General features: G+C 53.6%; 1 protein-coding gene across 1 annotated transcript in view; it reads left to right on the forward strand.

Annotated features, from left to right (window-relative positions):
- Nucleotides 1-20,205, forward strand: part of COL22A1 (collagen type XXII alpha 1 chain) — a 243,512-nt gene that overhangs the window by 93,393 nt on the left and 129,914 nt on the right. The window contains exons 15-21 of the mRNA XM_045978553.1: nt 173-226; nt 2,722-2,766; nt 11,143-11,196; nt 13,158-13,202; nt 17,297-17,341; nt 17,614-17,643; nt 17,915-17,968. Of these exons, the coding sequence (XP_045834509.1) occupies nt 173-226; nt 2,722-2,766; nt 11,143-11,196; nt 13,158-13,202; nt 17,297-17,341; nt 17,614-17,643; nt 17,915-17,968 (327 nt within the window). The remainder of the gene's footprint in view (nt 1-172; nt 227-2,721; nt 2,767-11,142; nt 11,197-13,157; nt 13,203-17,296; nt 17,342-17,613; nt 17,644-17,914; nt 17,969-20,205) is intronic.

The following is a 20,205-nucleotide window of genomic DNA, read 5'->3' on the forward strand; positions in this document are numbered from 1 at the left end:
TTGAAGTTGGCAGACAGGCGGGGGTGAGAATCACAGTGACTCCTACTCTCCGAGGCAGGGGGTGTCATGACCTCCAAGTGGAGGAGGGACAGCGTGGGGCAGGGAGAGGCAGGGATCTCTGGGGATTGCCCCCGCCCCCGCCCACACCTCTCTTGTGAACACTGTTCCACAGGGATTCCAAGGACCACCTGGACTCCCTGGGCCTCCTGGACACGTTGGAGCTCCTGTAAGTAAAAGCCTTGGGAAGGGGTCCTGTTCCCTTCTGCAAGGATGGGGACCCAGACCCCTGACACATCCCCCCTCCTGTGTCGGTACAGGGAGGACCCACTGCCTGGCAATGGCAGTGAAGGGTTGGTGTCTCTTCCTAGACCAGGAATGCTGAAATGTTATGGCACGTGGGAACCTCCTGGAGATCAAGGTTAAATGCACATTCCCAGGACCCTGTTCCCAGACAGTGAGGCAGCAACTTTGGCTGAAGTCCGGGAATCTGCATTTTTTAAATATTTTTTTAATATTTTATTTATTTTATTTGACAGAGAGGACAAAAGTAGGCAGAGAGGCAGGCAGAAAGAGAGGGAGAAACAGGCTCCCCACTGAGCAGAGAGCCCGATGCGGGGCTCGATTCCAGGATCCTGAGATCATGACCTGAGCCAAAGGCAGAGGCTTAAACCACTGAGCCACCCAGGCGCCCCAGGTGCATTTTTACCCGGCAGCCCAGGTGTTTCTGAGACTTGCCCTAAAGAAGCCATTTTCACCAGCCTGTCCAGGCCGCAATTCCAGAAGGCCGTGGTGTCTTAATTCCCAGCCCCTAGAACAGTGCCAGACCCAGGAGGAAGGTTCAGTCACCACACGCCCCTTGAAGTAAGCGAGGAACAGAAGTGTGCAAGGGGCGAAGTGGCTTCTTGGAGGTCCAATCCTATTTTTGGTTCTCATTAAGAGCTTTGAGATTGTCTCCAAACGAAACAAGGAGTATAAAATGTCCTTTTTTTTTCTTAATTTTTTATTTATTTCTTATTTTTTATAAACATATAATGTATTTTTATCCCCAGGGGTACAAGTCTATGAATCGCCAGGTTTACACACTTCACAGCACTCACCATAGCACATACCCTCCCCAATGTCCATAACCACACCCCCCTCTCCCGACCCCCCTCTCCCCAGCAACCCTCAGTTTGTTTTGTGAGATTAAGAGTCACTTATGGTTTGTCTCCCTCCCAATCCCATCTTGTTTCATTTATTCTTCTCCTATCCCCCTACCCCCCCATGTTGCTTCTCCATGTCCTCATATCAGGGAGATCATATGATAGTTGTCTTTCTCCGATTGACTTATTTCACTAAGCATGATACCCTCTACTTCCATCCACGTCATCGCAAATGGCAAGATTTCATTTCTTTTGATGGCTGCATAGTATTCCATTGTGTATATATACTGCATTAAAAGGTCCTTTTTAAGCAAGGCCAGCCTGCATTACCTTGGGGGGCATTTAACACCTGCGATCTGTGTGCGTCTGGCCAAGATACTTGGATGGAATGAAAACAGTAAGGATGTCCGCTCCCGCCAGGGGCCTGGGTGGTGCCCAGAGCCTCTGCCCTCTGGGATAGTGGCCTGTGGTTCTGGCCCTGTGCCTCTTCTCTGGGGACAAGGATGTAGGTATTATTCCTGGAATCAGTAAGTGGGCTTGGGCAGGCTCCGTCCTCTTCAGCATACTCTGCCCAGAATGTCCAAGAGTCCTTTCTCCAGGACAAGAGAGGAGAGAGGGGGAGCTCCTGTAGAAACATGGGACACGTTCAGGCCCCTCCAGCAGCATGGTGCACCGAGCTGCTGGCCTGGCCCTCGAGCCCGCCCGGGAGCCCCTGAGGGGTCACGCACGGGTGCTGGTGATTTCGCTCCATACCCCGCACGTGGCAAAGGGCAGGTGCATTCGTGTGCTGCTCTGCTCCCACACATCAGGGTGGGGCAGGACCCCACAGGCACCCTTTCTGCCAGTGTTGATAACCAATGATGGGTGCCGTCATTCACTGAGCCATTTATTCATCCAGCAAACAGCCATAAACTTCAAGCGGCAGGCACATTGCAGACTGTGGGGACGTGATACTGAAGCGAAGAAGGCGCCGCCCTCAGGGGCTCCCATTCTCCTGGGGGGAGGCAGAGAACGTGTCACACGGGGCTGAGTGCTGGGAGGACAGTAAAGCGTGGTAGTGGGCAGGTCGGGAGTGGTGGCTGCATTTAGATCCTGTGGTCAAAGAAGCCCACATCCCGGCGGGCGCTTGAACAGCTCGGTTCACAGAGTGGAGGGAGCTCTGAGGAAGGCGGAGTGGGGCCAGGACAGGGCAGGAGCCCTCTCCCCAGAGGAGGGGGAGGAATGGGGCTTAAAGGTACCCAGATATCACGATCTGGGTTTCACCATCACGAAGGGATGGCAGGTTCTGGGTGGCCAGGGGCACTGATTCCAAAGCCACATTCCCACCATTGGCCAGGCAAGCTGAGGGGCCAGGGTGTGGTCAAGCCTAGCCAGGAGGACCCAGGGAATCCGGGCCGGGAGGCCAGCCCCAGGAGCTCACCTCACACCCCAGGCCTGAGAGGGGAGCACAGGCCACTGTGCAGAGTCCCGGATGACAGGTCTCCGCCACATTCCCGGGCAGGCTGTCCGTGGGCCCTCGGACCTCTGGAACAGAGAAGCTGGACTGAGCCATGTCCCTGCTCTTCCCCTCTCCTTTCAGGGTCTCCAAGGAGAACGGGGAGAAAAGGGAGCCCGAGGAGAAAAGGTATTTACATCAGCCTCAACCCGTCACTGCAGCTTTCCGTGGCGAGGAGGAGGAGGGGGCCCAGGACTGCGCTGTGCTTGTCTGGGGTGGCCAAGAGTGCACGTGGGGTGCCTGCGCGGGTCGCAGCTGGTGTGTTCGTGATGGCGCGTGTGCATATGTAGTAGATGAGGGCCGGTGCAGACGGGGGCATATTTCCCACCTAAATGGAAGCTCTGGGCAGGAGGGTGTGGGCCCAGCTCCTGTAGCTATCATAGCCCCTCCCAGTGTTTGGGGTTTCCAGGCCAGGGGATGGGAGGGTGAGTATTGACAGAGCCCCGCTGAGACTCCAAAAGTCCCGATTGCTGCCATGGGCTTCCCTCTCTCTTGGCGCGTTCTATGACTTCTCTGCTCCTCAGTTACCCTCTTAAACCAAACGGAGGGTGCGTGGTGACAGCTGGGGTGGGGACCCAGGTTTGACCTCGCTCACCAGGCTCTGGGAACCGACCCACACTGAGACTCTCAGGCACAGACTGCCCCAGGGACCAGCATGCTTGAGGAGGGCTAGGGGTCGCTGTCCCTTCGTAATGTACACCAGCTAACCACAAGGGGACCCTCAGACCAGACCCCTCCATGTGAGCTCCTGTCGTCGATGGCTCAGGGTGCACCTGGGGTTGGGAGGTGGTTTTCGGAGTCTCCTCCTGTCCTGTCCTCAGCGGTGCATGTTCCTTTCATCTCACAAGAAGCCTTGAAATTATTATTTTAATTTTATATCAATATATTTGGGAAAGGGTAAACACTAGTCTGTACTTCCGCGATGCAACTATGCGACTCTGAGAACACGCTGGCCCGTTTTATGAAGGGCTTGTTCTCGATCTGATTTCATGTGACACAGATACACGTAACCGTTTCGGCTTTGCAGCCCGTCCTGCCTGTTGTCCCCATGCGTGGTATGTCTGCCCGGTGCTGCGGTAGAGATTTTATGACTCATGACTCATTTTAAGTGTCTGCACGCCATTCCGGTGCATGAACAGGCCGTGATTTATGGGTTCTGCCCCCTGTTATCGATGGCTTCAGGTTCCCAGTTTTTCAGGATTAAGAATTACACTCGGGCGAATGTTTTTAAACTGACCACTATATTTATTTATTTAGTTTTCAAATTTGGGCTTATTTCCTCAGGCTGCTTTCCTGGCAGTGAGATTACCAGGGCAAGAATGGGAACCCGTGAGTGGCTCTGGGAGCGCTCTGCCACGTTGCTTTCCAAGAGGTTCTTCAGAATCACAGGAGGCGGGGGCTAGCGTGGTATCCCACCTCAGGCTCCAAAGCGTGAATTCTGGTGGCAGATTACATTTTAATCATTGTAACTTAAAACATGAAATCGCTTACCCCATGGTCATTGGGGTTTGTATCTCTTGGTTCTTTTGAGGAAGAACATGTTCCCGCACACTGGTGTACCAGATCTCCTTTCTGCCGCTCTCTGTCTCTTTCTTTACATTGTGGGGCCTTGAAGGTGGCATTTGGAATAACTAGGGATTCGGGCACAGGGTGACAAGTCTTGATGGGCAGCTGTACTCGAGAGAGGAGAGGGGGCAGGGTCAGTGGTACTAGACCCAGAGAAGGGCTGAGCCAATGAACAGCAAGAGGGGAGGGAGCTCAGGCGTCCGCAGTGCACCGTGAGCTCAGCACTGATTCTGGACCAGAGCCCAGGTGGGCGGAGTTCTGTCTTGGTTGTCACTGAGGGCCCAGAGACCCAGACCTGTGCTCTGACCTGGGGTTCCAAACAGGCCTCCCCCACCATCTCCCTCGAGCTCCTCCTGGGGCAGGACCTGCACTCATGCCATGTTTATCTCTGGGTCCCCACTCCCTGGGGGGGGGCACCTGCCACCAAGCACCCGGCCAGTCCTCCTCTGCGGGCACGTTGGTGTGGTGCTGGTCATCGGTGCGGAGCAACACAGGAAGCAGAACTGATCTCAGGGTACACAGGGCTTCATGAGCTGGTGGATGAACTTGGGTCTTTGGAGAACGTGCAGGGTGGATTTGGAAAGTGCATTTTAGCACTCAGGCTTAGGCACTGCAGGAAGCGATGCAGAACGAGATGCTTCAGGTGCGTCCTGTCAGCCAGGAAAGGGCACAGATGAAGGTGCGGGGGCCTGCAGCAGGTGCATAGTTAGCCCCGTCAGAAAGATGTTCTTCCGAGCTTTCTGGCTGTAGCAGCTCCAGCCGCGCTCCCAGGGACCCGTACGTTTGGGTTTCTCAGGGTTTCAGTGAAGGCTGCGGCACAGAACTGAGGGCTCTTTGCAGGTCTCATGAGAGCCGGGAACCGCGGACTGACGGAGAGCCTCTGCTCTGCAGCAGAGTGGAAATATGCGTGTCTTCCCCAAAGCTCGAGGGAGGTTTGGACAAGATAACAGAAGCAGCATGTCCGGCACGTTACCAACATTTGCACACGTCCTTCCTTTCCCCGCCTGCATTTCGGGGGAATGTCAGTCTGTGCATAGCCAGGGCTTGGTTCTTGCCAAACCTCGGCTTGGACGCAACTGCTTTCTCCCCAGGCAGCACCGGCTCGCTTTTCCAGCAAGCTGTTGGGAGTCTTGTGTTAAGACTTTTGTCCAGCCAAGAAATGGTGCATTTCTACCAACATCCTAAGTGATCCGACCTGGAAATGACCACAGAGAAGCCTGGAGAGCTCTCCTTATTTTCCGATGGGGAAACCGAGCCCAGGGCTGTTTCCTGATGCCAGTTATACAGACAGCTGGTGCTGGAAACATGTCATTCGCAGCGTGGGCTGTCCCCTCCTTGGCATACTAGGCCTGAAGGGTTACCGGAAATCTGGGGCAGGGGAAGTTCCCTTGAACTCTCTGCAGATTGGCCACAGCCACGCCCCCTGCAGGTGTCACTTTACAGGGAAACTCCAGAAGTGGAGGGCGGCTTCCAGGTGAGGCCCAGGAGAGGGCTTTCAGCCCATGTCCTCCCTGGCCTGTCTCTCCAGGATGCTCCAGGTGGCTCATCCTGGCAGAGGAAACCCTCCATGGTGGCTCTGGAGTCAGCCTGCCTGTGCCCGACTCCAGCCCTGGGCTCTGCAAATGGTGTTACCTTTGGAGAGTTATTGAACGTCAATGCAGAGAGTAACTGTATTACATAAGGCTGCCATGATCATGCACTGAGTTAGTATTTATAAAATGGACAGAACAGCGCCGGGGGACATTTGCTGCATGTGGAGGGTGAGGAGCAAGAGAGGGCCAGAGACGGAGAGACAGGGAGAGTGCGGGACTGTGAGCCTGGGCAGGGAGAGTGCGGGAGTGTGAGCCTGGGCTCTGCTAGCTCGAGTTGGGTATGTTTCCGACTTCCTCGCAGACTTTCTGGGCAACCCTGAGGAGAGCTGGTCCCTTCTCTGCACCCTTCCCTTCCCATCTGTCAAGACGCCCAGACTACATGCATCATCCCTTAGGCTCTATTCCAGTTCTTACATCTGATGGGTATTTAAAACAGTTTATTTTCTCACAGGCCTCTGATTTCTTCCCTCAGCAAGAAGGAAGTTTCCTTCTCCCTTTGAGACAGGTCCATCGGTCACCTGGCCTTGCCCAGCTTGGAGCCAGGCCACAGAGAGCCAGTGTGCATGCATTCCGGAGCCTGCCTCCCGACGGCGGCATGGTGGGGTGCTGGGTGCCTAGTGGGGACAGCCTTCACGGGAAGCATCTTACAGAAGGCATCTGGGCAGGCACAGAAGGTGTGGGGCCCGAAGGCCTGCAGGCATCCTGCAATTGACGGGCAGGAGAGCTGAGTAGACTGTGCAGGACCATGAGCTCAGAAAAGTGGGCAGAGGGACGGTCAGAAAGACAGGCACCCACTCGCTCACCGTGGAGCCACAAGGGGGGGTGCGGTGGGTCCCTTGCCCTGTCTGGAAAGCCGAGCTCCCAGGACATCTTTGGGGAGATGTGATGCTCATACTCCCAGGTCCCGGGGTTCCTGCCCCGGCTAGAGGACAGGGGAGCCCAGACGCGGCGACCCCAGGAAGCTGGTAAGGACACCGATTTGGATTCAGAGGAAACAGGTTTGCACCCTGGCTCTGCGTCTCCTAGCTCTGGGCGTTCACAGGAGCTCACATCCTGTCTGGTAGCGCCTGACTCAGACGGGGTCTCCACGCGTCCCAGTGAGTCCGTTGTGAAGGCAAGACAGAGCGTGGACCCTGGGAGGACCTCCTGAAATACTAACAAGACAGAGTGGGACTTTCCAAGTGTCTGAAGCCGTGATCCGTCCTGGGGGACACTGGCCCCATCTCCACCGTAGGAAAGCCATCAGGGAGACATTCCCCCCAACTGGCTGCCTCCTGGGACAAGAAATTACCCACCAGGTCTCACTGGGACCAGTGTGTTTGGTGAACTCCTCACTGGGTGCGGGGGTCACTGAGACAAGTTTCCTCTTTCACGTGGTGAAGGCTTATGTGGCAAGTGCTCACCAGACCCACCCCACACGCCCCTCCCACACTGACGTGCACACCACCCCCCGCACGCAGAGAGGTCCAGGCGACAGGGCAGCCTCCATGCCATGGTCAGGAGGGCTCTCTGCTTTCATGGGGCGCGCGCTCCCTCTGGTGTCGGAGGCCCCGAACTGCAGCAGGGAGATGCGGGGCTGGGGCGCCCAGAGCTTCCCGGGAGGGAGTGATTCCGTGAGTGTGAACCGTCCTCTTTTGAGTCTAGGGTCCAGGATGACCCACTTAATCTCACAGAATGGACAGGACTGCCAAATGAGACAGAGTTTGGCTCTACGCCCCGGACCGCAGGTGCTCAGGACAAGGGCGGGTTCGCCTTCCCTTAACGCGCTCGCACACCTGCCTGTCAATCAAGGACGGCGAGGTTTTAGGGCTCTTGGAATTCCAGCGCCTTTCTTCTGTTCCCGCTTTTCACTATTTCAACCCAGGGAGGAAAATGATCCTCAGAGCAGGGTAGACTCTGTAGGCAGCAGCCCGCATTGGCGGAAAATGGAATCAGGACTCTGTCTGGTCCCTGACCTCTGGCTTGTCCCTCTCCTCCCTCCCTCCCGTCTCCTGCTCACATCACACCCCTTCCTGGCCCGTGGACTTCCTCTCTGCTGGCCCCTTACTGCTGGCTTGTTTTTCTCTCCTTCCCCCTCTCCTCCCACATAGACCCTCTGTTTTGCTTCACCAGCTTATAACCTGACACCTTCCACGTGCCACACTTTGTTGTAAGCATTTGGCATATATTAGCTCATCCAGTCCCCACAGCAGCTGTAAGAGGGAGCTGCCGTCTTTGTGGATTGGAAACTGAGTGACAGACATGTTGAGTGACTGGCCCAAGGTCACACAGCGTAGGAGTGGGAGAGCCAGGCTTTGAGTCCGAGTTTTGGGGTTGGCTGTTGGCTGTGGCGGCCGGTACATCTGCACCACACACACACCCCCCGCCACGGCTGCCCCGCAGGGCCCTGGCTGCCACTGTCTGCCGGGAGCCAAGCAGCTGGTCAGAGGTCCACACCCTGTCCTCTGTCGTGCTCATGCGGTCAGTGCGGGGGAGCGAGATCAACAGACAACGGTACAACAAGACTAAGCACCAGGTCTTTTGGTGAGACCTACTCTTTCCTGCTCTGCCTTCCACCCCCTCCTTCCCTTTTGCTTCGACCCACCTCATGCCCCAGGTGGGCTTCGGTAGACGTTTCAGTTAGAGACCTTGCTCTGTAGACGTCTGTCTCCTGTGCGTCTGCCTCTGTCTCTGCTCTCCTCAGCTTCTCTCTCCCCTCACCTGCCCTGTGCTAGGGATTCTCTGCCTCCCACACCGCCCCTCCACGCCGGAGAGCACACACATCTGTGGGCACTCTGGCTGTGTCCCAGCTGGCCCCACTCTCTGCCTGCTGGCCAGGGACACAGGTGGCTAATGCTGGCTGTGCACCTGCAGCTGTCCTTTGGGAGTCCTCTTGCTTCCGGGCCTCACAGGTCTCGATCAGCAGATGCAAGGGTGTAAGAAATGGGGCTTGGGAAACAGGTAGAGGCCTCTCCTGTGAGCAGACCTAGTGAAATTGTACATAGTCGACATGATTCTTTTTTTTTTTTTCCTGAATCCTGGGGAAATGCTCCTTTCAGGAGTGACATGTAATGGGCTGACCCTCTCTAAGGAAGACAGTTCAGGGATGTCAGGTGTTCTTGTCTTCAATCAAAATGCTGCCCCATCACAAAGGTTCTCTGTGACCCTGGTCTAGATATACCCCTAAGGTCGGTTTCCTCACCTATAAAGTGAAGGCATCAGATTGCGGTTCCTAGACCTTGCCAGCTCGAGGAAAGAGACCCCCAGGCCCTGTGGGTAATAGAAACAGAGGAAGAAGTGTCCAGAACCCCAGGTTCTGGTGCCTGAGCAAGCATGTCCCACTGGGGTTGTGTGGCTTTCCATCTGGGCCTCCGTTTCCCCATCTGCTGTTAGCCCTCCATCCTCCAGGCTCATGGTGTGTGTGGAGGAAGAGAATGTTGCTAACAGATGTGGAATTGGTTGGTGGAGAGAAAAAATGCAGAGAAATACCCTCTCTATTCACCCAAAACTCATGTAATGAAAAGACGGTTTTAGAGAATTATTAAAAAACAGAAATGTGGCCATCATTGTTCTAGAATTTTTGGAATAATTTCTGAAAGGCAGCAGGCAGGCATTCGCACGTGTACATGGATGCAGGAAGGAAAGGACACACTGCAGAGCCGGGCGATGCTAGAAGGAGCCCCAGATTCCTACCCACGGCGGTGGGCGGCAGGGGCCCGAGTCAGCTGTCTGTGGGTAATGGGACTTGCTTGGAGCAGCTGAACTGGGGGGCTGACCTCTGCTTGAACTGGCCAGTGGGAAGCATTGGTGTTTGCCCCCAGAGTGAGATAGAGAACAAGGGGCCAGCACCTCCCAGAGGGAATGGAAGCCTCCAGACCAGGAGAAAAACAGATGCTCCCACCCATCAGGAGTCCCCCTGGCCCTGTGGTCCCCAGCCGTGGTGTCCCATGAAGTGGGTCAGCGCCCACAAGCAGGTGCGCGAGGCTAGCACAGGAAGGGAGCAGCAGACCAAGGGTCTTCAATCAGTCAAAGAAAAACAACATCCCGAAAGACACACCAACCTTTAAAAAAAAAAAAAAGGCAAAGAAAGACCAACCTAAGAGATAAAGTTAGGGAGAAACAGAGTCAGACTGACTTTCATGGGCAATCGTCTGGTCCCTTAGTAAAGGTCAGCTCGGGCCACACTGTGTCTCTGGGCTGGGCACCGGGGCACCCTCAGGGGGAGAATGAACACACCTCGCGTCCTCACGTGAGCCAGAAGGTTGGCGACACAGATCAGAGGCAAGTCGAATGAACAGGAGTGAGGGAAACAAGATGAGACATGCTGGAGAAAGACGGGCCTCTGATGTGGATTAAAAAGCCAAAGAGAGGACGTCGGCGTGAGCCTGAAAGGGTGCTGAGAAGCCCAGCAGAGGGAACGGGGACAGGATGTGGAAACGAGAGAGGAGGCTGTGCTGGGGAGACTCAGAGAAGGAAGCCAGGGCTGATGGGGTGGAATGTAATAGACCGTTCATAGTGGCGTGGGCTCACCTGCGGGAGTCACTTTTCTCCACCAACCAAGGTCTTAGGGCCCGGTGGGAAGAAGACAGCTGGGGACACCAGACAAGGACACTGGCCAGGAGAGGACCACAGTGACCTCTAGGGACCTCGGCTCGAGAAAACAGTGCTGGGCTGGGAGAAAGATGGCGGCCCATCATAAGCAGGTGTTTCAAACAGGGTAGCGCATTCCTTAGCACCAGGTGTTTCCCAGGAAGGGATTATCGTCATCCACATGACGGACGGTCCACACAAACCGGCTCAGAGCTGAAGTGACTTGTCCAGGATCACAGAGCTAAGAGAGACAAGCCCAGCGCTGAGCACAAGCAGATGGATGGCTGGGCATTGGCGGGATGTGTGGATGATCGCTTGCCGTTAGCCACAATGACCTTTCAATTCCAAGCACTGGGAATACAGCGGGTGTTCACACATATCCAGTGGATGAATGGACGATGAGGAAATGTGCTCGTGGTTTTATGAACAGCATTACAAACCCCACAATTCCATTACCTTGTTTGACCCCATGAGAGGAAGAGACGGCATGGTTCAGAGAGGCTACGTGGCCTGGCCTCGGTCACTGATTTGGGAAGGGCAAAGTAGATTTAGGAATGTAGTTTCTCTGACCTTTGAGGTATGTGCGTTGATCCACAGTACATAAATTCTAGGCTGTGTGTGTGTGTGTGTGTGTGTGTGTGTGTGTGTGGTCTCTGGTATCCAGTATGCCAGACAGTAAAGGTTAGCACAGTCGGACACTACGGGCCTTTGCATATCCTGGCACTGACTACAAAGATGCCCCTTTGTCCTCATCTCTTCATTGCCTTTCTCTTGCCAGGGGGAGCGAGGCCTGGATGGATTCCCTGGGAAGCGTGGGGAGACAGGAGAGCAGGTGAGGAGGCATTGGGGCTGGTGGACTCGGCTTTGCGGGAGGACAGGAGCCTGACACAGGGGCCTGATTGCCTTCATCTCGGGCTCAGCTGGAGGCTCCGGGAGGCCTGGGGACCAGACCCCCACCTACGCCAGGGTGTGGGAATCGCAGAGAACACGCCCCTTTCAGTCCGTTCCATGGATGACGTGCACGTGTTCCAAGGATGTGTTCATACTGCAGGCTCTTCTGTAAGAGTAAAAGCTTCCAAGCAACCTAGAAGCTCGTCAGGAAGAAGCTGGTTGACACGTCAGGGTGTGCGCTGCAGGGAAAGAACGTGAAGCCTTGGAAATCGAGGGGACTCCAAGGCATGGCAGGGATGTTCTGTGAGCTCTGTGGGTGAGCGGAAAGCACAGGCAAGCACAGAGTGATGTGGAAACTGGCCTCCGGGACTTACGGGGTGTGTGCTCTCGATGGGAGGACGCCCAGGGAGCGGATAACCTGCTTCCTTCTTTCGTTGCCTCTGGCCGATGGAGCCGGAAGGGATTTTTATGCACATCCGTGTTGAACCATGGGAATGTGTGATCCATAAAATCAACTACATCTAAATATTTAAATGGCTAAAACTAAATAAAACCTCAGGTTTTACATCTGCGTGAAGACAGCTGGGAAATACTTGTGTCATTATGACTTAATACATTAATATATTAGCCAGTTCACACATTCATATTACTAGCCTTTAGATGAGGTATATTAATAAATTATACTTGATATATAAATTCATTTCAGTGTATTAATTTCAATGTATTATATTAACACAAATTACATGCATGGATAATCCCATCACTCCAAAACGTTGGCGCTTAACACACTCGACTGATATCTCCTTATGTCTTAGCGCCTTCCCTTAACCTGAAGGCACAGACGTAGAACTGTCGTCTTACGTACTCACCAGGGATGGGACTCAGATGACGGCATCGTGTTCTGTGGCCTGAAAGAGATCATGTATCCGTATTTCTTGTATGCTGCCCTGTGCTGGGGCTGAGTCCTGACCCTGGACGTCCCCATGTGGTGACGGCCCAGAGCACAGGGGATGGACAGCACGGCACAGAGCCGGCCCGTAGTGACACACTGAGGGTGTGGACGCGGCAGGGCAGGCCGCGCAGAAGCAGAGGGTCACCCCCTCTGCGGGGACATTGGGTCTGTTCCGAGCATGGCTGTTTACAGGGAGAAAGGAAGGGAGAGAGCTCGTGCCTATGTCCCCCTGAGCGCACCTTTGCCTTTAGGGTGAATTCCGGAAACAATCTTTTGCAAGGGGGTGGACACTATCTTCCTCCTCTTAGGAGGAGACTCACAGGAGGGCCTCCGGGTGCGGTGGCTCGGGGTGCCTCTTGACTTCCCCTCCGATGGCAGCTTTCCCCGCCTGGAGACTCCGATGGCAGCTTTCCCCACTTGGCTGTCCATGGGGAGCCCTGCGGAAGGCTTCCTGGTGGGAACCTTGAGGAGGAGGCAGGCTCCTCTTCTGGCATCTCCTACAGCAGCCCTCCGGGTCCTTGGTTTTTCCTGAAGCACGAACTGATCCTGGCCCAGAGTCCAGGCGGCCCTTTCCCTTCTCCCTTGGCCCTGGGGACCTCCCTGGTCCTCAGCGCCCTCTGAGGGGTCGACGTGACACCCGGTGGGTTGTGGGTGCCTGCTTCCTACCTCTTGCCAGGAATCTCTCCCGACACATTCCCCGTACCCTTCGGGAAGCAGTCCTTGTCCCTCAGAATGGGTGCCCTGTACCACAGTTCGGGCTGAGTCCAGAGCAGACCATGGGATGTGGCATTTGGGAGTCACTGAGAGAGAGTTTTCTAGCAAGAAGCACTGTCCAGAGTGTGGTCTGGTCTTCTGGGGCAAAGGCAGATTACAGTTTTGGGGCTGCATGACCCCAACCTTTTCCTTCTCTACTCAGCTGCCACTGACTGTCCTCCCTTTCCTTCCTGCAGGGGACACCTGGCCCTCCTGGCGTGGCAGGACCCCAGGGACAGAAGGTAAGCCAGGTCCGGGGCAAGAAGGGCTCTGGGCTCTGGGCAGGCGGGTCCTGGGGCCCCCAGGGAAGTGAGGGGCCCGGGCTGGAGATCTGGGAACAAAGCACTGAGTGAGGTGATGAGCAGAAACTCCGCTCCCAAGAAATTTCTGGTTATTTTATTTAAATTTTGTTTTTCTACTTTGAGGAATAAAAACCCATTTAAAAACAAAACAAAGCGAAAAATCCCTGTTATATAATATCCAGGCATATTAAAATATTTTGCTACTTAAATTGCCTCTTGGACTAGGGCAGGCTGTGGATAAATACCAAACACACTCAGTCTCCTCCTCCTCTTCCTCCATTTCTCCTTCTCTGTTTTCTGCAGCATTTTTTAAAAAATGTGTTTTTTTTTAACCAGAATCATAATTCTGAAAATGTACTAGATCTTCATAAACAGAATAAAGATTGCATCTCATCATACTGGCCATCTCCTTTAGAACATTCTCTCAAGAAGGCTTAACTCAATAAATTTGCTGCTTAGGATTTCTGTATCTCAGTGGAAAAAAACCCATGTGAAGAGTCTTGGCAAATTCTGAAGTGCTCTGAAAATGTGTGTGAAGATAATAGCCTTCCAGAGCGTTCCGGGCGGCAGGGAGAACTGAGAAGGTGCAGTGTGTCCTGGGTTCTAAGTGGAGGGCCAGAGCATGAGTTCCAGATTCTTCGACAGGCCCCTAGGAAGGCCGTTGGGCATTAGGTTTGGGAACAGCTGGGGGCGGGGGGGAGAAATCCAGGGAGACTAAGGCAAGTGCAGCCCGGGGAGCATCACCTGGACTCGGGGTCATTCTGCTGAGCTCAGGCGGAGGTCACTGCTGACGCCCAGCAGCCCCAGCGATGCTGGAGAACAAAGGAGGAGCGGAAGTCAGCCCTGCTCTCTGTGAAAGCAGGTGGAGTATGAGTTGTGAAGGAACACACAGGCCCACAGGCCAGAGAAAGTCGCCGTGGGGTGCTGTGGGGTGCCGTGGGGTGCCGTGGGGTGGTGGTGGCGGGCATGGATGTCTTCCAGACTTGCTCACTCGGGCTTGGGTTCTGAGCTGGACTATTCTCTCTCCCAAGTATTTTTAGAGTTGAGATTTATATTGTTATATTATCTTGGCATCAGGATTTTAATATATTCTCACAGTTCCTTGACAGGGGATGCTAAATTCTAAAATAAGTCGTTTATTTCAAGTCACTAAGAGGGAACGATCCTTGAAGTTTGGATGTCGGTGACTTCTGCTGTCGCGTGCGTGTGTGTGTGTGAGAGAGAGAGAGAGAATGAGAGAGAGGGAGGGAGAGAGTTCCAACCTTCCACCTCATTTATAGATGTTTTGGCCCCGCAGTGCGGGCAACAGCCGAATTAGTGCTCATTATGGTGAGCACCACAGAAGTGCTTAGACAAGGTCACGGGGTCATGGTGGTACTTGGGTCATTCATATGAAAGATCTGGAAACCGTGGACGCTCAGGCGATGGGACGCCTGTCAAGGCATTCTAAGTGAACGTCAGGGAGGCAAGTCTTGGCCACTTTACGATCTGAGAGGGTCGTCCGCACCACAGAGCTGGTCTCACTTTACAGATGAGAGAACAGGGGTCCAGAAAAGTAGGGTGCCTTGTTTGAGACCCCAGAGGGGCCTTGCTACAAGGCCTGCAGATCTGCCTGCCCACCCAGCGGCTCACCGCAGATCCCTGTGTCGGAGGGAGACACTGCTCGTGCCGGGCTAAGACCGCAGCTGGTGTCAGTTATGTGTTGGCTCGTGACAGTCTTCCAACCTTAGAAGTGTAAAGCAACAATCACAAGGTCTCACACCGTCTCTGAAGCCAAGGATCTAGGAACGCGGTGTACACGTGGTTGGGTTGTCCTGGTCAAGGATCTTGAGTGACCTGAGGTTTGGGGGGAGTCCCCATGGAAGCCACCGTCTGTTCATGACCTTATCTCAGAGGCCACGCAGAGTCCCTCCTGCTGTGTGCTGTTGGTCCCATAGCTGAGGACAGATACCTGGTGGGAGGTCCCCACAAGGAGACGGGGGCTACGGGGGGCCATGTGGGAAGCTGCCTACCACAACAGCTAAAAGGACCATTGCAAAAATGCGTCACTTACGTCATGCAAAGAAATGACTTGAGGACAGACGGTTGATTCTACTACTTACCAGCTTTTTGACCTTGAACAAGTTATTACGGATCGCTGGGCTTTAGTCTCCTTGTCTCTTAGATAGGAAAGAGGCTCGGAGGGGAGGAGCTTGAATCGAAGTCCTTCGCACAAGGCCGGGTGGGTGGACAGCCTCCGACTATTAGCCACCTGCACACCGTTACTGTGGGTGGACGACGGGATCTTAGCCTTCCTTAGGAGTGACCCTCATGTGTCAGAACGTGGCTCTCCTGTTCCGTAAAATGACCTGAGCCAACGAGAAAGCCTGTACTGATAAATTTCATGAGTGTCATGGAAAATTCGCTTCTGTGGTGCAATAATGATGGTGATCATTATTTATTTATACAACAAATGTGATCGTGAGGCATAGTGGAAATAAAAGAAAGGGGATGCGGTCGTGAATCCCAATAGATTCATGAGGCACCCACCTATGACTAAGTATCTCTCTTTCCTATCTGTTTATATGATATAAAATAAGAGAGCCACACAAAAATTACAGTAGAGCTCAGAACAGCCTCTCACAATCGTATTAGCAAAATATTAAGGTTTGTGGGCACATAGGGAAAATGTAATTGTGCTTGGAGGATTGAGAGGTGTTCATGGAGAAATGGAGAGGACACGAGCCAGCTGGGGTCTGAGGGCCTGGACAGTGTCATGTGTGTGTGTCACAAAAGCACCTGGAGAGGACACACAATGGTAAAGATTGCCCTGTGTGAGTGTGTGTGTGTTTGTGTGCATGTCGGGGCTGGTGGGAAATGGTGCCATGGAGAGAAAAAACTAGAATGGAAAGATGGTTCTGAGGCAGGACGTGTTACTGTATGTGTGAGACAAAGAGGAAGGGAGAATGAGGAAGGTTGACACTCGGTAACTCTGTCCCTTCCCCTCCATTCTGAAGCGCAGCCAAAACCACTCTAAGACCCTTAATAAAGTCTATTAAAAGAACATTTAGTTGTGATCTTAGGAAGATGCCTGCTGCTAAGTAAACAGAGATGTTTTTTCTGAGTCTTGGGCAACCAGTGGGGACCGTGGGGTGGTTCAGTGTCAGGGAAATCCTGGTCTGTCCATGGACTAGGACCTCGAATGTAACACAGGACAACATCCGTGCCTAGAGCCACTCATTCTCACACCTCTGCATTGGGATTTAAGAGATGCTTTCGTCTTTTCTCCAGTGACTCCGTCATTCTTTGCCAGCTTACTCAACATTCCTCTTCTCATGCTTCCCCATGCTCCCTGAGCTAGCCTCGAGGGAAAATGAAAAGTGGTGTCCCCAAGCCGTGTGTAGGGACATTGGCTGAAAGTCGTGCCTTGGTTTAGGTATGGTTTAGGGATGCGAGAGAGAGAGCAGTGAAGAGTTTCCTATTGCGCCGTCAACAGAGTTACCCCATTAGAACCAAGACGAACCTGACGCACCCACAGCCGTCACGGGCCGGGTGACCGGGACACGAAACAAGTCTTTTGTATGTCATGACTTAGTGAAGACGGATGGGAGCGATTCCAGCATCTGTGTGGCTGACTTGATAAACACTGAATGCTGACCACCTGCTGGGGCAGGGACTTGGCACAAAGGAGGCACCGTCAGGGGGAATGACTCCCCGTGGCTGGGTCTGATGCAGTGCCTGGGCAGCAGGTGCTCATGGAATAGAGGACCAGGAGCTGCTCTCAAGCAGGAAACGGCTGTGACGACCCCCACCAGATCTAGCCCTGACCCAGCACAAAAGAGAAAACAATGCCCCTGTGATCCAGACACAGAGAATCTGAGAAAATCTGTCACCAGGTCGAGGTAGAGCCAACCTGGTGGCCATGGGAGGCGGAGCGCAAAGGAGGAGGAGGTCCCACGGGCTGGTTTGGATAAGCGGGGGCCGCGGATGGGCGGGCACCAGCAGAGAAAGGGGGCATGAAGCACGCTGATGAAATGTTTGTCATTTCTGCACAGGGTGACGTGGGGCAGGCGGGACCTCCCGGCCTACCTGGTTCGGTGGTGAGTGCTCAGGCATTCCTGGGGGAGGGGCCGCAGGCTCCTGGGCCGATGGGATTGCGTATTTGCAAGAGTCCATGCCTCTGAAAATGAGCAGGTACTCTTCTGACCCCATGAGCTGGATACAGGCTTTCAACGCTAAAGGTGGGGTGCAATCAGAAAAAAGTTAGGAATTGCTGCATTACGGCGTTCTGTGTGAACACCCCTGATGGAGGAGACGGGAATGACTATGGAGAAAACACACCACCTTTGCTGACCCACCATTTGTCCTGCAGGTGCAGAGAGAGGGCCTGAAGGGCGAGCAGGTAAGGGGGAATGCAGGTCCTCCCCAAATGGGGCTTGGGGTGGGAGCAGGGATAGAAAGGCCGCAGCTATGGGGTCACAGCTGCTTGTGGAGCTCAGATAGAGCCTTCCAGACATGGGTCAATTTGATTTTCCATCAGGAATGCAGATTCCCCCTCCTATATCTCTGGGTCCCTTTTGGGAACTCTGGATGTAGACTCCAAGTCAGCAAAGGGTGGTGAGTCATGGGGAAGAGGGAACCGTGGCTAATGCACGTTTGGCTTCTGTTTCCAGGGAGCCCCAGGACCACGGGGTCACCAGGGCCCACCTGGGCCACCAGGAGCTCCGGTAAGTCACACTACCACTCCGGGATCTGCTTGGAGCACCTCTGGGTCTGGAACAGAGTGGTTTTTCCCACTGAGCTCTGTGGCATTGCAGAAGCTGGTCCCGTCCCCCTGGGTCATAGGAGCTGGTGTCAGCATTGTGCACGAGAGCAAGCTGAATGAAGCCTGACAAGTGATATTTCCAGTAGGCAGTTCCCAAGTGTGGAGCTGGACCTGAAACTGAGCAAGGCCCGCCTTTGCAGCCCCCGGTCCTAAACAGGCCATGAGTGGGGTTTCTGGTGGGCAGTCTTGTGTTTTAGGTTTATTTTTGTTTTGTTTTCTTTTGTTTTAAGTAGACTCCAGTCCCAATGTGGGGCTTGAACTCATAACCCCGAGATCAAGAGCTGCACACTCTCCCACCTAAGCCAGCCTGGTACCCCTTAGTTTCCTTTTACGTACAACGGAGTAAGAGGATTGGATGTCTCAGTGCTGGGCGAAACTTTTCCAATGCATATTTGCTTCTCCCACATCTCTGATTCAAACTGACTTCGCTGTGGCTGGGAAAGCATCAGCCTTTGTGTTCTCCACTGTTAACGAATTTACTGATATATAAATACATTTGGGAAGAGGACATTTAAAGGGACTCTGACCATTTTGTGGTGGAGTTCAGATACTAAGGATAATTAATGAGCATACAGGCAATTCCACAGGACAGTGATTTCACTAGGCTCTCCCTGGCAACATGCTCCCCCTTTCAAGTGACTGTATTTTCTCGAAGGAAATAAGACAACTCTTATTTTGAAATGTCTGTAAATCAGATTTATAGGAAGCCAATGGTGCCTATGCCTCAGTAAAAGAAGTGTGTATGGTTTGGGGGGGGGGGTAAAACCAGAAGAAAACTAGCAAATGTTTAAGCCCAGTATAATTAGAGCAATTTCATACCAAAAAGTTCAGGTCAGAAGAGCTACCTTCTGTTTCTGTAACCTTGGATGTCTTGTTTAATCTCCCAAGCTTTGGTTTCCAGAGCTCCTCACCATTATGATAACTGTTGGGAGGTTCACAGTAGAAAAGGCAGGTCGCGCCGTGTGCTCCCACGCTTGGATCTCAGTGCCTACGTGCATTTCAGATCTCTAAGTGCCAAGCTGCAAGTCTATATGATGGCGTGTATACACAAGATCTGTCTATTTACTTTGGAGAGAGAGGGCATGCACATGTGCCGAGGAGAAGGGGCAGAGGGAGAGAGAGAATCAGGGCAGTCTCTCCACCGAGCACAGAACCCAACATGGGGCTTGAGCTCATGACCTAGAGATCATGACTGGAGCCAAAACCCAGAGTCAGACGCTCAGCCAACCGAGCCACCCAGGCGCCCCTGTGCTCTAGTATGTTTGTTTGTGCAAACGTGCGCACATTAGATCTGTGAGCGTGAAGGCGTTCCTTCTGTTTTGCCAATGAAGACCTTGGTGCAGAGATACTGAGTGGACTGTGCAGTCCAACAGCTTTTAAGAAGCGAACTTGACCCTTGAACCCAGATGGGTCTGACTATCAAGCCCGTGAGTGCACAATGCAGCGGTAACTCCCCTGAAATATGTACAGGAGGGTTATCTCCTCCATGCCCCCCAGGAAGGAATAAGAATCTGGCAGTGCCCAGCCCTGCTTGACTCTGAGGCAACCTTCTTAACCTCTCACTCTGGATCCTCCCCATTACGCAGCTTTTCTTATGATGAATGGGGGGGGGGGGGGCGCAGAGGGAAGAAACCTTAAACATCTGTGAGCAAATATTGATGCTGGAGGTGGAGGGATGAAAGTACGCGGCTGATCCCATGGTTGAATGAAGGAGACAGGAAGGAAGAACCGTGAGTAAGCACCGCAGGCTCTAGATGATTAATGACATTCCTTGCGTGTCTTGTTCCTGTGGTCCATCATCGCATGGGACAAGGACCTATGGTCGGGAACCTTCGGAAGGTGCAAGCACATGCAAATTAGCCAGCAGCCCAGGATGGAGCTGTCTGATGTCCTGACGCGGTCCTCCATGCTAGATACTCTCCCTAGAACAGGGCTCGGAGCAGTACCCGGGTGGGTGGTGGAATTGGCTTGCAGGGAGCTCAGAAACACAAGAGTCCACCCCAAGACTGGTGAGAAGGGCCACCTGTGAGGAGAGACCAGGACTGGACGATTCTGAAGGCCAGGACCAATGTGTCTGCCCTCTCTAAATCTGCAGTTTATCTCAGGGTGCGGATAGTGCAAGCTTATGGAGCATGCCCC

This window comes from Meles meles, chromosome 1 (assembly GCF_922984935.1).
Source record: "Meles meles chromosome 1, mMelMel3.1 paternal haplotype, whole genome shotgun sequence".
NCBI classification, from domain to species: domain Eukaryota; kingdom Metazoa; phylum Chordata; class Mammalia; order Carnivora; family Mustelidae; genus Meles; species Meles meles.